The sequence below is a fragment of the Carcharhinus amblyrhynchos genome, chromosome 8 (assembly GCF_965287045.1).
Source record: "Carcharhinus amblyrhynchos chromosome 8, sCarAmb.v2.hapA, whole genome shotgun sequence".
Lineage (NCBI taxonomy): Eukaryota > Metazoa > Chordata > Chondrichthyes > Carcharhiniformes > Carcharhinidae > Carcharhinus > Carcharhinus amblyrhynchos.
This window is the reverse complement of record NC_137331.1, coordinates 34,521,290-34,534,427: the sequence shown is the minus strand read 5'-3', so window position 1 is coordinate 34,534,427 and position 13,138 is coordinate 34,521,290. Positions and strand designations below refer to the sequence as shown.

The 13,138-nt window shown below is 45.4% G+C and overlaps 1 protein-coding gene across 1 annotated transcript in view; it reads right to left on the bottom strand.

The window, feature by feature from the left end:
- The window catches only part of LOC145346939 (uncharacterized), a 99,804-nt gene that overhangs the window by 16,884 nt on the left and 69,782 nt on the right, over window positions 1-13,138 (bottom strand). Inside the window, exons 13-15 of the mRNA XM_080194816.1 lie at window positions 12,540-12,593; window positions 3,031-3,084; window positions 124-177 (exon numbers count right to left, since the gene is read on the bottom strand). Of these exons, the coding sequence (XP_080050942.1) occupies window positions 124-177; window positions 3,031-3,084; window positions 12,540-12,593 (162 nt within the window). The remainder of the gene's footprint in view (window positions 1-123; window positions 178-3,030; window positions 3,085-12,539; window positions 12,594-13,138) is intronic.

The following is a 13,138-nucleotide window of genomic DNA, read 5'->3' as shown; positions in this document are numbered from 1 at the left end:
CCAGACTAGGTTAGTGACATCATTATTAAGCTTAAAAGGGAGCAACAGTTTAAAGAATTATAAATATACCAAATTTTCTATGAAATACATTTTCATTGCAACTGAAATGTGGATGCCACTCACAGCTGAGCCTGGACGTCCTGGGAGACCGGGTAATCCTGATCCACCAACTTCCCCCTGAACCGACATCAGAAAATAACACAAACAGGTAAGAAAATAACACAAGATTCAGTGATACAACTCCAGAAAGACATTAATCAACTGTAATGAGTTACAAATGCTGGCCAGGTCAGGGGTGCTTTCATCCCATAATAGAATAAAAAGATATATTTTAATGGGACACCCATCGATCCCCTGCGGCAATTTCAACTTTTAAAGAAAACCAGTATTGGATTTGTAAACAAACGTGACTGAATTTATTGAAGTGGTGGCCAAATGAATGGACAGGAGCATGTCTCTGGCTATTATTTATGTGATGTTCCAGAAGGTCTTTGATTAAGCCCCAGCTAATTGTTAAATAACTTTCAACCTCCTAGAATGGAAGGAAAATTATTGGCCTGATGAGTGGCAGGAGATGGTGAATAAAGGGTTCATCTTATTCTTTAACTGCTTAAATGATTAAGATGCTTCAAAGGAGGAATTTCCTTGCCTTTTTAGTGCATTAGCAAAGCATAATTTTTTTAACAGAATCTCTACAGTGCAGAAAGAGGCAATTCGGCCCATTGAGTCTGCACCGACCACAATTCCCCACAGGCCCTATCCCCATAACCTAACTTATTTTACCCTGCTAACCCCCTTCACACTAAGGGGAAATTTAGCATGGCCAATCAACCCAACCCGCACATCTTTGGATGTGGGAAGAAACCAGAGCACCCGGAGGAAACCCACGCAGACATGGGGAGAATGTGCAAACTCCACACAGTCACCTGAAGCCGGAATTGAACCCGGGTCCCTGGCATTGTGAGGCAGCAGTGCTAACCACTGTGCCGCCACTAACTAGTGCATATTCTTTTTTCAGCAGGACAATTTGGTGGAAATAATTTCTTTTCCCATTTTGTGCCAATAGAAAGCTCAAGAACTCCAACTCCCACTGGCCCCAATTTGGGGGTTCCTAAACTCTGCCTGTTAGGTCCCTTCTCGAACCCACTTCCATACACGTGGGGCAGCATGGTAGTTGTCCCCGTGTCTGCATGGGTTTCTTCTGGATGCTCCGATTTTCTCCCAGTCAAAAAGTCGTGCTGGTTGGATGCATTGGCCATGTTAATTTCTCCCTCAGTTTATCCAAACGAGCGCCAGAGTGTGGTGATGAAGAGATTTTCACAGTAACCTCACTGCAGTGTTAATGTAAGCTGGCCTGTGAGACTATTAAATAAATAAATAAAAGTCTTGAGGAGCAGCACTTTAACAAAGAGGCGACTGAGCGCCAGAAACTGCATCAGACCACAAATTATCCCAGGATTTTTCTCTCGCGGGTAACACTATCCTCCCACAGGCTTCCCTCCTTCCCTGACTCCATAACTAATAGAAAAACATATCTCAATCCACTACACATGTTACCAAATCACAACAGTCTTCTTTATCCTTACAGGACCATGCCAATAATTGTCACCTGAATGAATTAATCAGCACCAAAGGGCTGTATGACTGGACCCTCTATGAAAAATGAAGTACCATGTTGGTGGCTTTTTAATTTTAATTTGATAATTTATCATATTTTAATATAATAATTGCACCTGGTATATAACCACCCTGCTCTTTCTAAGCCTACCTATTACCTATTCTAATGAGTGTTCTTTCTCTCTTTAAACCCCTCGATGGATGACTACGTAGATTTACAGAGGATATCTTGAACTCTTGAATTTCTGCAGTGCAGAGGGAGGCCATTTTGTCCATTGAGTCTGCACCAACTCTCCCACAGAGCTTCCCATCAAGGCCCTATCCTTGTAAGCCCACAGATTTTCCCTTCTAATCCCCCTAATCTTGGGAGACTAAAGGACAATTTATCAGGGCCAATCCACCTAACCCGCACATCTTTGCACTGTGAGAAGAAACTGGAGCAACTGGAGGAAACCCATGCAGACACAGGGAGAACATCACAAGGCCGGAATTGAACCCAGGTACCTGATGCTGTGAGGCAGCAGTGCTAACCACTGTGCCACCATGCTGCCCCAATACAATATAGAGACAAGAAACAGGCCATTTGGCCCAAACAGTCCATGCCAGCTTGAGCCTCCTCCCTGTTTTCCTCATCAAAATTTACCAATGTAACCATCCATTCCCTTCTCTCACATATGCTTGTCAAATTTGCCCTTAAGTTCATCTATTCTTATTTCAACCTCTCATTGTGGTAGCGAGCCCCACATGCTCACCACTCTTTGGATAAAGAAGTTGAATTTCTTGTTGGATTTCTTGGCAACTATCTTGTATTGATGACCTCTATATTGCATTACTCCATAAGACAAAAGATTCTCCTTGTATCCAATCAATCAAAACCTTCTTAATTCTAACAGCGCTGATTAGGCCATATAATATCATACAAGCCCTACAGTACAGAAGGAGGCCATTTGGCCCATCAAGTCTATGCCAACAACAATCCCACCCAGGTCCTACTGCTGTAAGCCCACATATTTATCCTGTTAATTCCCCTGACACTAGGGTCAATTTTGCACGGTCAATCAACCTAACCCGCACATCTTTGGACTGTGGAAGGAAACCGGAGAACCCGGAGGAGACCCACACAGACACGGGGAGAACATGCAAACTCCACACAGACAGTGATCCGAGGCCAGAATTGAACCTGGGACCCTGGCGCTGTGAGGCACCAGTGCTAACCACTGTTCTACCTTGCCACCCAGCCTTCAGCCTTCTTTTCTCAAGAGATGTTAGAGTAGTTTGCTAGATCTAAATGAAGTTCCAAGTGTGTCCTCTTTGGCTTGTTGCCATGTCCTCACTCCCCACCACAAATTATTACTTTTCCTTGCATTTCAGAAAATCATCTGTGACAGAGAATCATAGAGAACTGCACAGTACCATTGGTCCTGGTGGCCCATCACGTCCAGGTGATCCCTGATGTCCTTGCTTACCCTGCAAAGAATGAAAGAACGATGGTCAATATAATCATAGAATCATACAGCGCAGAAGAGGCCCTTCAGCCCATCGGTTCTGTTACGAACGCATCAGAAACACCTGAACTCCTACCTAATCCTATCTGCCTGCACTTGGCCCCTCACAGCTGTGAGGCAACCTGCCTCTACCACAGACCTGAGGTAAAGAGACAGTATTCAGATGGATATCATAGATCATACAATCTCTACAGTGCAGAAGAAGGCCATTCGGCTCATTGAGTTTGCACCAAGCACAGTCCCACCCAGCCCCTATACCCAAACCATACGTATTTACCCTGCTAATCCCCCTGACAAGAAGTGGCAACTTAGCATGTCCAACCAACGTAACCCACACATCTTTGGACTGGTCCCAGTCCAGGTATGTCCCCCCTCCTCCCTCACGTGCCATGTCTTTTGGGGTTAGGAGCAGTGGGGACAGGGGTGGGAGGGGAGGAACAGGTCGCACAGAATGATGAAAGGGCTGAAGGAGGGGAGTTGCTGTCGACAACCAACTCCCCCGAGGAGGCAGCCATGCCTGTTTCCGCATTACTTGGGCAATTAGGCACCTAAATGTGAATCCCAAACCATAGCTGTGCCTGCCTGTATGGTGCACTGAAGGATCCTGGAGGACTACATGGTCCTCCCATGGCCCATGCCAATCTTAGCAGGGGACAGTGTTACAGGGCATGGCTGAGTATGTGCTCAAATCAACAGAGTGGATGCCAGCCTTTGAAGGTTCAAGACCCCAATCAGCACTTACTTAAATGATGCCTTCTGAGACATCTTGACTGCCAGAGCCTCCCTATCGTACTGTGGATACTTGCCATTTTCCAAAAAGATTGCATACCCCATTCGACACAGAGATCAAGAGCATCAGCCCTTTACACCACTTAAATATTTAAATGATCACATTTCCATTTCCGGACAAGATCAGCTCTATTGTCAAGAGGCAATCACAATCTTACCTCATATGTAACCTAACAGAAATCAAATGATGCCTGAAGAAATTTGATTTGCTCTCTGTGAATCATAGAATGTCCCCTTGCACCAGGAGTGGTAAAATAGAGAGAGCTGTCAAATTCACCAGCATTAGCCCTGGTGCCAGTGAAAGTATACATAAATCTGTTGGCCAGTGCTGTTTTCCCCTCACTGCAACTCCCCCCGTTTCCCAATTTCAATTCTTTCTCTCCTGAAGACACAAAGTCAAAGTCTTTAACATTCAATTCATGTAACTTGGATGACCTGCTTGTTGACTGGAGAGGTCCCGATGATGAAAAACAAGCTGTTCAAATATTTATCCTTCTAAGAAAAAGATTATTTTTAAAATATATATGGAAAAGGTTACTATGACTGAAGAGCTTTATTTGTGAATTCCATTTGCCCACTGAGGGACTAATGAACAATGTACAAGAGGCTGACGTGTTGATTGGCTGGTTGTCCAAAGGACTGACCAAATCTTAGTAATGTTCCAACCAGAAGTCCAGACCCCACTGCTTACACTGCCCCCTGCTTATTATGGACAACTGCCCATATATAACAGTCCACAAACAGTGAAAGGAGTCAGTTATCAAAGCACTGCTTATCTGGTACTTAATTGGATCTTGGCTCCTAAAAGGGCTTCATCCCTGTAAGGCGGTGCATGCTCTTTTTGCTGTTTCATCAACTTTTGGTTTTAACGTCCACTGTGTAACATAGAACACCCACTATAAGTGGTGGGGACTGGAGTTGCATTGTAAATATTAGAATGGACATTTCGACAAAAATTCCGGCTTGGTGGTTACCACTGCTGCCTCGCAGCCTTGGGACCAGGGTTCAATTCCGGCCTTGGGTGGAGTTTGCACGTTCTGTGTGGGTTTGCTCTGAGTGCTCCGGTTTCTTCCCACATCCCAAAGATGTGCAGGTTAGGTGGATTGGCCATGCTAAATTGCCCCTTAGTGCTAGGGATCTAGCCGGGTAATTACATGGGGTTACAGTGATAGGGGCTGGTTGGATTGTTGCTGATGGAGACCTGATGAGCCAAATGGCCTCCTTCTGCACTGTAGGATCCTATGATTCTAGTTAATATAAAATGTAATAGAGCATCCAGCCCTGATACCCTCTGCATCATAACCGATAAGACCAGCTACTAAAATAATAACTGGCCTGAACTTTCAAAGCAACAATGACAGAATGACTGAAACCAAAACAAAATACTTGCTGTATTGTTCATGCAAAAAGGCCCAAATCTATATCGATAATATCTTTATGCCTCTTCGGAAGTGAGGCTGGGAGAAAAGAGCAACTCCTGCATTCATTGACTTAACTTCAGAGACTGTGTTTCAGAGTCCTGGGCTGACTTTCACTGATTCTCAGCAAGTCCTGGAAAATATAGGATTATAGAATCTACAGTGCACAAGGTGGCCATTTGGCCCATCTAGCCTGCACCAACAACAATCCCACTCAGGTCCTATCCCCATGACCCCACATATTTACCCTCTTAATCCCACTGACACTAAGGGGCAATTTAGCATGGCCAATCCACCCAAACCATACATCTTCAGACTGTGGGAGGAAACCGGAGCACCCGGAGGAAACCCACACAGACACAGGGTGAATGTGCAGACTCCACACATCAGTAACCCGAGGCCGGAATTGAACTCATGTCCCTGGCACCGTGAGGCAGCAGTGCTAACCATTGTGCCACCGTGCAGCCCATCGTGATAAAGCCAAAAAGCAGGACTTTGACAGGGATGGGACACAGAGCTACACATTGCTAATGGCAGCCTATTACGAAGCTCCTGCCAGGACAACTGTCCACCTGAGGATGGTGTTCCACCTCCAAGAGCTCCTGGTCCAATCAGAGGGCCAGCAGCTCAGCAGCGCCACTGCTAGCAGTGGTCACTGCTGAGATTGCAGCTGTGGTGATAGGGCTTCTTAATGACTGCAATGCCCTTGAACAGCATTGAGGTGGGTTGGGTCAGGTTCGGGAAGCCAGTGTCAGGAAGCCAGACACTGTTGGTTGTCGTGGAATACAGATGGCACTGTTATCAGAGGGAAGCCACTTCTGCTATTGGGCACTCTGAGTCAAGGAGCATCCATCAAGGAGGTTATCCACCACCCACCAACCCCAGGGCCTCCTGGCAGGCTGCCTGCTCTCACGATGGGTGGATTTCCCATGTGGCAGGGGTGGATCCATGGAGTTCCCGTGGAGTTGGGGAACGGCCTTTACTTGGCCATTTAAATGTCTCAGGTGGCCTCCCGAAGGGTGAATGATCCACCGACTGTCCTGCCTTTGGTAGCATGACATGGGTAGATATTGGGCTAACATTCGGTGCCTTCCTCTGCCATTTTGCCAGCTCTCCAGCTTCCCAGCCCAACCCCAAAGGACAAGAAAAATTCAGCCCTTTAACTGACTGAAAAAAACTAATACACATAACACCTAAAGGCGGTGGCCTGAAATAATCCATTGCAATGTTTTACTTCAAGCAGTGGGCCCTCTGAATTCAGATCTAAGAATGCTGACCTTCCCAGCTATGTCCACATGCCAAGAACAAAAGAATGAAGAGAGGGGAAAAAATAAAAGGTGAAATTACAACTTAAGTTTTCTGAGCGTGCGCTAGCGGTGAGGAGCCTCAAAGCTAACAGCCTCACAATTGTGCTCCCTTCAAATTAATGAATGGATATTAATGGGCAATCTGGCCACTGATTTTCTGGTTTGCCCTGATGGTAGGTACATAATGGGAAAACTAAATCCAACATGGTAAGCATTTGTTGCTCTTGCTCTGACAAACTTTAGATTTACATAGAACGCGGATGTGCTGAAGCAGGTCCTGCATTGGCCGTACTGACTGGCACAAGACCAACAGTTGGATACAAGTCTTCCCAGAAATCCCATTGGTATTGGTGCCACATTTCTTCTACATTTTGGGAATTGGCTGTGAATGGGTTGCCCTGACTTTGCCCTGTTCCTGGGCCCATGTGATAAACATGCAAGTTCTGCAAACAAGGTCATATTGCTACTGCCATCTTTGCCTCAGCGCAGCTAGTGATGGTTACTGAGCTGAGGAACCATATGTCTATGAATAAACAAAGCTTCACCACCACAGTTAATACCATCAATGTGATTCCTAACTTGGTCCCCTCATCGCTGAAGAGCACATACCATCTGTCACTGCACCAACTAATTCAGCCTTCAATGACTCAATCACTGCTCATTGGATACTAATTACTGCAGCAACTATGTCATCAACAAAGAGTATAACACTACTAACGATGTCATCAGCCAGGCCATTGCTAGTGAGGAAAACACAAAGTTGGACACAATTTCCTGATGAGTCACTGAATACATATTGTGTTAAGGTATGGAATTCCATTTATATTACCTGACATTACCTAGGCAGCACGGTGGCACAGCGGTTAGCACTGCTGTGTCACAGACTAGAGACCTGGGTTCAACTCTGGCCTTGGGTGACTGTATGGAGTATGCACATTCTCCCAGTGTCTCTGTGGGTCTCCTCCAGCTGTTCTGGTTTCCTCCCACACTGCAAAGAATTGCAGGTTAGGTGGATTGGTATTGCTAAATTACCCCTTAATGTCCCAAAATGTGTAGGTTAGGGGGTTAGCAGGGTAAATATGTGAAGTTACAGGGATAGGGCATGGGTAAGATGCTCTGTCAGAGAGCTGGTGCAGACTTGATGGGCCAAATGGCCTCCTTCTGCACTGGTGGGATTCTATGATTTGATTTATTATTGTCACTTGTATACATATTGTTTTTTTGCACACTGTACAGACAAAGCATACCGTTCATAGAGAAGGAAATGAGAGAGTGTTACAGTCATAGCCAGGGTGTAGAGAAAGATCAACTTAATGCGAGGTAGGCCCATTCAAAAGTCTAACAGAAGCAGGGAAGAAGCTGTTCTCGAGTTGACTGTTACGTGACCGCAGACTTTTGTGTCTATTCCCAAAGATAGAAGAGAGAATGTTCAGTGTGGGGTCCTTAATTATGCTGGCTGCTTTGCCAAGGCAACGGGAAGTGTAGACAGAGTCAATGGATGGGAGGCTGGCTTGTATGATGGATTGGGCTTCACCATGACCCTATGTAGTACCTTGCAGTCTTGGACAGAGCAGGAGCCATACCCAAGCTGTGATACAATCAGAAAGAATGCTTTCTATGGTGCATCTGTAAAAGCTGGTGAAAATCGTAGCTGACATGCCAAATTTCCTTAGTCTTCTGAGAAAGTAGATTTAGGTTTATTTCCAAAATCTACACCTGATTCAAAGATAAAACTCAAGGGGATATGCCACAATGTTTCAATGATGGACCCCACTCTATTAGTTTATTAATGTAATGATTTAATTTTTTTTTTAATTCCACGCAGAGTAACTGCTGACTGATTTTATTCACAGGTCATGAGGCAGAGGCCTAGATTTTCCCTTGCAACAGATTTGGGGTCTTCAAGAGAGACACCTGGGCTGTGGGTTTCTGAAGAGATTGGTTGGAAATGTCCTGGAGCGGTGATGTGGGCATTCATTGAACCATAGAATCCATACAGTGCAGAAGAAGGCCATTTGGCCCATCGAGTTTACACTGACCACAATCCCACCCGGGCCCTATCCCTGTCACCCCACGTATTTACCCTGCACCCCCCCCGACACTAAGGGGCAATTTAGCATGACCAATGCACCTAGCCTGCACACCTTTCAGACTGTGGGAGGAAACTGTAGCATCCAGAGGAAACACATGCAGACAGGGGGAGAACGTGCAAATTCCACACAGACAGTGACCTGAGGCCGATGATCCAACCTGGGTCCCTGGCGCTGTAAGGCAGCAGTACTAACCGCTGTGCTATCATGGTATCCTGTCTGAAGTAATGTTGGAATCCCATCCACTCCATCCTACTTAGATTTGAACAACACTGATACACCAGCCTCTCCACTTCAGTTCCCCGTCATTTGGGACCCACCTCGCTAACTGAATGCTTGTATAAAAGGTTGCTAGTTGGCATTAGAGCTCCGCAGGCTTCATTCACAACCTCCTGCAATAGTTAAGACAGTGCAATAAAAGCTTTACCTTAATTGCGTCTCCTCACTCCTGTGATTGGTTTTTATTCCTCACAAAACCAATCAAGGCAGGAGAGAAGAATGATGATTCTACTGGGATTCAATTTTACTCCATTTATGATGAAGAAACAGAGAAGAGTGAGGAAGTGTCCACAGCCAGGGATGCCAGGGCTGCCAAGCACCATAGGGAACTCCTGCTATGTATTCCACTATAAACAAAGATGTGGCAATGCCAGCATTGGACTGGGGTGGATGCAGTGAGAAGTCTCACAACACCAGGTTAAAGTCCTCAGCGGTTCTGCGTTCAATGCAGAACATTCACACGACTACGCAGAATTGCCAAGTAGAGACTGATAGCCAAGTTCCGCATGCATGAAGACAGCCTCAACCGGGATCTTGGGTCCATCTCACACTATCTGTAACCCCTTTCATTTGGCCTGGGCTTGCAAAATCCTACTAACTGTCCTGGCTTGAGACAATTCACTCCTCTTTAACCTGTGCTTCACCCTCTCTCCACTTGCACTGTCTGCACCTATAAAGACTTGATTACCTGTAACAACTCGCATTCCAACCATTGTCTTGTAATTGTGTTTCAGGCTCTATGTGCTGTGTTTGGGAAACTTACCTTTTCCCTCACCTGATGAAGGAGCAGGGCTCTGAAAGCTCGTGATTCCAAATAAACCTGTTGGACTTTGACTTAGTGTTGTGAGACCTTACTGTGCCATAAACAATAAGTGAGAGGGCTAAGCTACCCTAGAGATGCTCACCCTAGACCTGGAACCCACACTACCACAGGATGCCACCGTAACCCTGAACTTCTATGTCTCCAGGCTACATGAGGGAATGTTAAATTGTGTCACTCAAATGGCTGTAACCATTCGGCTTTGAACCCATAGTTGTTCATCTGGTCTCACTCCAGAGGTATAGGGCTGATTAACTTGTCTGAGCTGCTTGAGTCATAGAGTCATTATTACAGCACAGAAGGAGGCTATTTGACTCATTGAGCAATGCTCGCTCCCTCTGTGTTTCTCTGGTTGCTCATAAACAGCAAAAACGATTTAACCCAGGGCCGTGATTCCTTCACCTTGAAGCAGCCCGATCTCCCATCACTCCTCATTATCTGGAGTCAGAATTCTGTATGATTTCAGGAAGCTGGAATCTACCTCCTGCTGTAGCTAGTTACCAGTGGTGCACATTCATACATCAGGTGATGACTGATGCCACGGCTCATTGTGACACCGGAAGGCTCATTGAGCAGATCCCTCAGATTCTGAAAACTTTGTTTCAGATTCCTGTACAGACCAAAGAGCGAGTATCGAGGGTCACGCTACATTAATTCGCTTGTTTATAGAAGACATCAGGGGCGGCATGGTGGCGCAGTGATTAGCACTGCTGCTTCACAGCATTCGGGACCTGGATTTGATTCCCAGCTTGGGCTCCTGTGTGGAGTTTGCACATTCTCCCCGTGTCTGCGTGGGTTTCTGCCGATTACTCTAGTTTCCTCCCACAGTCTGAAAGACGTGCTGGTTAGGTGCATTGACCCGAACAGGCGCTGAGTGTGGTGACTAGAGGAATTTCACAGCAACTTCATGGCAATGTTAATATATGCCTTACTAGTGATAATAATAAATTTTTTTTTAAAAAGGTGCTTGCTTAAGAGGAGGAAGACGAATTTGGGAATAGGGATAGAATCCCCACAGTGCAGAAGGAGGCCATTTGGCCCATTAAGCCTACACTGACAACAATCCTACCCAGGCCCTATCCCAGTAACTCCAGATATTTACCCTGCTAATTCTCCTTACACTAAGGGACAATTTAGAATGGCCAATCAACCTCAACCGCATATCTATGGAGTGGTCACTTAACCTCTTGAGGTGCTTTGCTATTCAATTTGATCATGCTTGAACCTGAACTCCATTTATCCATCATTGTTCCATACATATCCTTTCATAGTCTAAGCAACTTTCAAAATGCCTTTGCTGGAAGGAGATTAACTAATAAGATAACATTTGAACAGTCTGTCAACTGAGGATTCAGAGAAGATATATCCTTGCCTGAAGAATCGATATGCCTTGATGTTAATTGCGCAGGATGACAAAGACTTATCATTGGTTCCTAGCTGGATTTTGCAAGCATCTGACTGGAAATCTTACATCTGAACTATTAATTCTTGAAGGATATTTAGAAAGAAGCAAAATCATGCAGTAGCATAGGTCAAAGTTTTCCATCCTTTCCCGCCGGGTAGGATCATACCGTTCCCCACCGTGTGTGACCACCCACACCTACTCCACCAACCCCCCTCCCCCCCCCAACCCCCCACCACCTGTTGAGGTCAGTTCCCCAGTGGCAGAGGGTGTGATCAACAAAAAAAGCCATTAACATCAGTGGGACCTGAGAATCCCAATGCTGGCCAATAGCGAGCCATCCCCACTGCGACAAAACATTCGACAATTTGTTGGGGGTGGGGCGATCCCACTGTAGAATGAGAGGGTAAAGAACTGGAATTTTCTGGCCATTCACGCTCCGTCACTGCTACAAGTGAGGACGGAGAATTGGATGCTCAGCCAAATCTTCATTCACTGCAGCTGGACCAGGAAATGCCACCGGCGTGAATGGCTGGAAAATTCCGCCCAGGATCTCTTGCTAGTCCAGTGGCCAACTTGTCGACACTCTCTTCCCATACAGCATAAAGTTGTTATTTCCCCGACATTGCTGTCCTTGCGATTGTCCTGCTGAGTGTAAGATGAAAAGCTTCGACAGAATGTCTTTTCTCAGCCATATCCACAGAAAAGTTACTTCATTGAAAGGGAAATAATTTAGAGGGCTATCCATGCTGAAATCTGATGGATCTTTCTCCCTTATTCTCTGTCTGTGTTAGATTCTATGAGCATCTAATTAGGTAACATTTCCCAAACCAGACCGGGCGGCAGTGGTTAGCATTGTTGCCTCACAGTGCCAGGGACACAAGTTCAATTCCCAGTTTGGGTCATTGTCTGTGCAGAATTTGCACAGTCTGCCCATGTCTGTGTGGGTTTCCTCCGGGTGCTCTGGTTTCCTCCCACAGTCTGGAAGACGTGTTGGTTAGGTGCATTGACCCAAACTGACACCGGAGTGTGGTGACTAGGGGCAATTTCACAGTAACTTCATTGCAGTGTTAATGTAAGCCTTACTTGTGACTGATAAATAAACTTAAAAAAGACTTGGTTTGTAACCTCTTAACAGATATCCAGCACTGCAGAGACTAGGGAGGAGGGAATACAGTGAGTGTGATGCAGGAGGATTTCTGCAAATATCAGCTTCTCCTTTCCCTCCAACCCTCGAGTGTTTGTTGTGGAAACGGCAAAAGTGGAGGTACAATTTTTCTTTCAAATAGCAGAGAAAAGGATGATCACTCACCGGTATCCCAGGCTGACCTTCAGCACCCTTTTGACCAATCAATCCTTTCTGTCCCTTGGAAGAAATGGAAACATTTGACTATCGATTTATTTATTTGCCCATAAAGGAAAGTTTAAAAGATACAAAACAACACTGTCAATATATTTGGAGTTTCACACTATCATGTCTTGGGCTCAGTGTCCCTTGTCCCTTGGTTACTGAGAGTTACATGAACTTCATGATATCTCTGCCCATTGAGCTGTCAGGCTTGGAATTCCAATCAATCCAAGTGCTGTACCTTCTTCCCAAATGTCGCTGTAACAGATGTCATTGGGATATTGGCAGAGGAGGAGGCCATTCAGCCCTTCAAGCTTTTTTCACATTGATTCAGGATGGCACCGGAGCGTGGTGACTTCCCGCAAACTGTCCCCAGCATACTCTCTAATTCTATTTTTTATTCTTGTTCTATGCTTTTAAATCTGTATTCTAACTCTTATAAACTCTCTAACAATGCTTCACTGTGCGCACCCAATTATAGAAAGGATATTATCAAATTAGAAAGAGTGCAGAAAAGATTTACTAGGATGCTACCGGGACTTGATTTGAGTTATAAGGAGAGG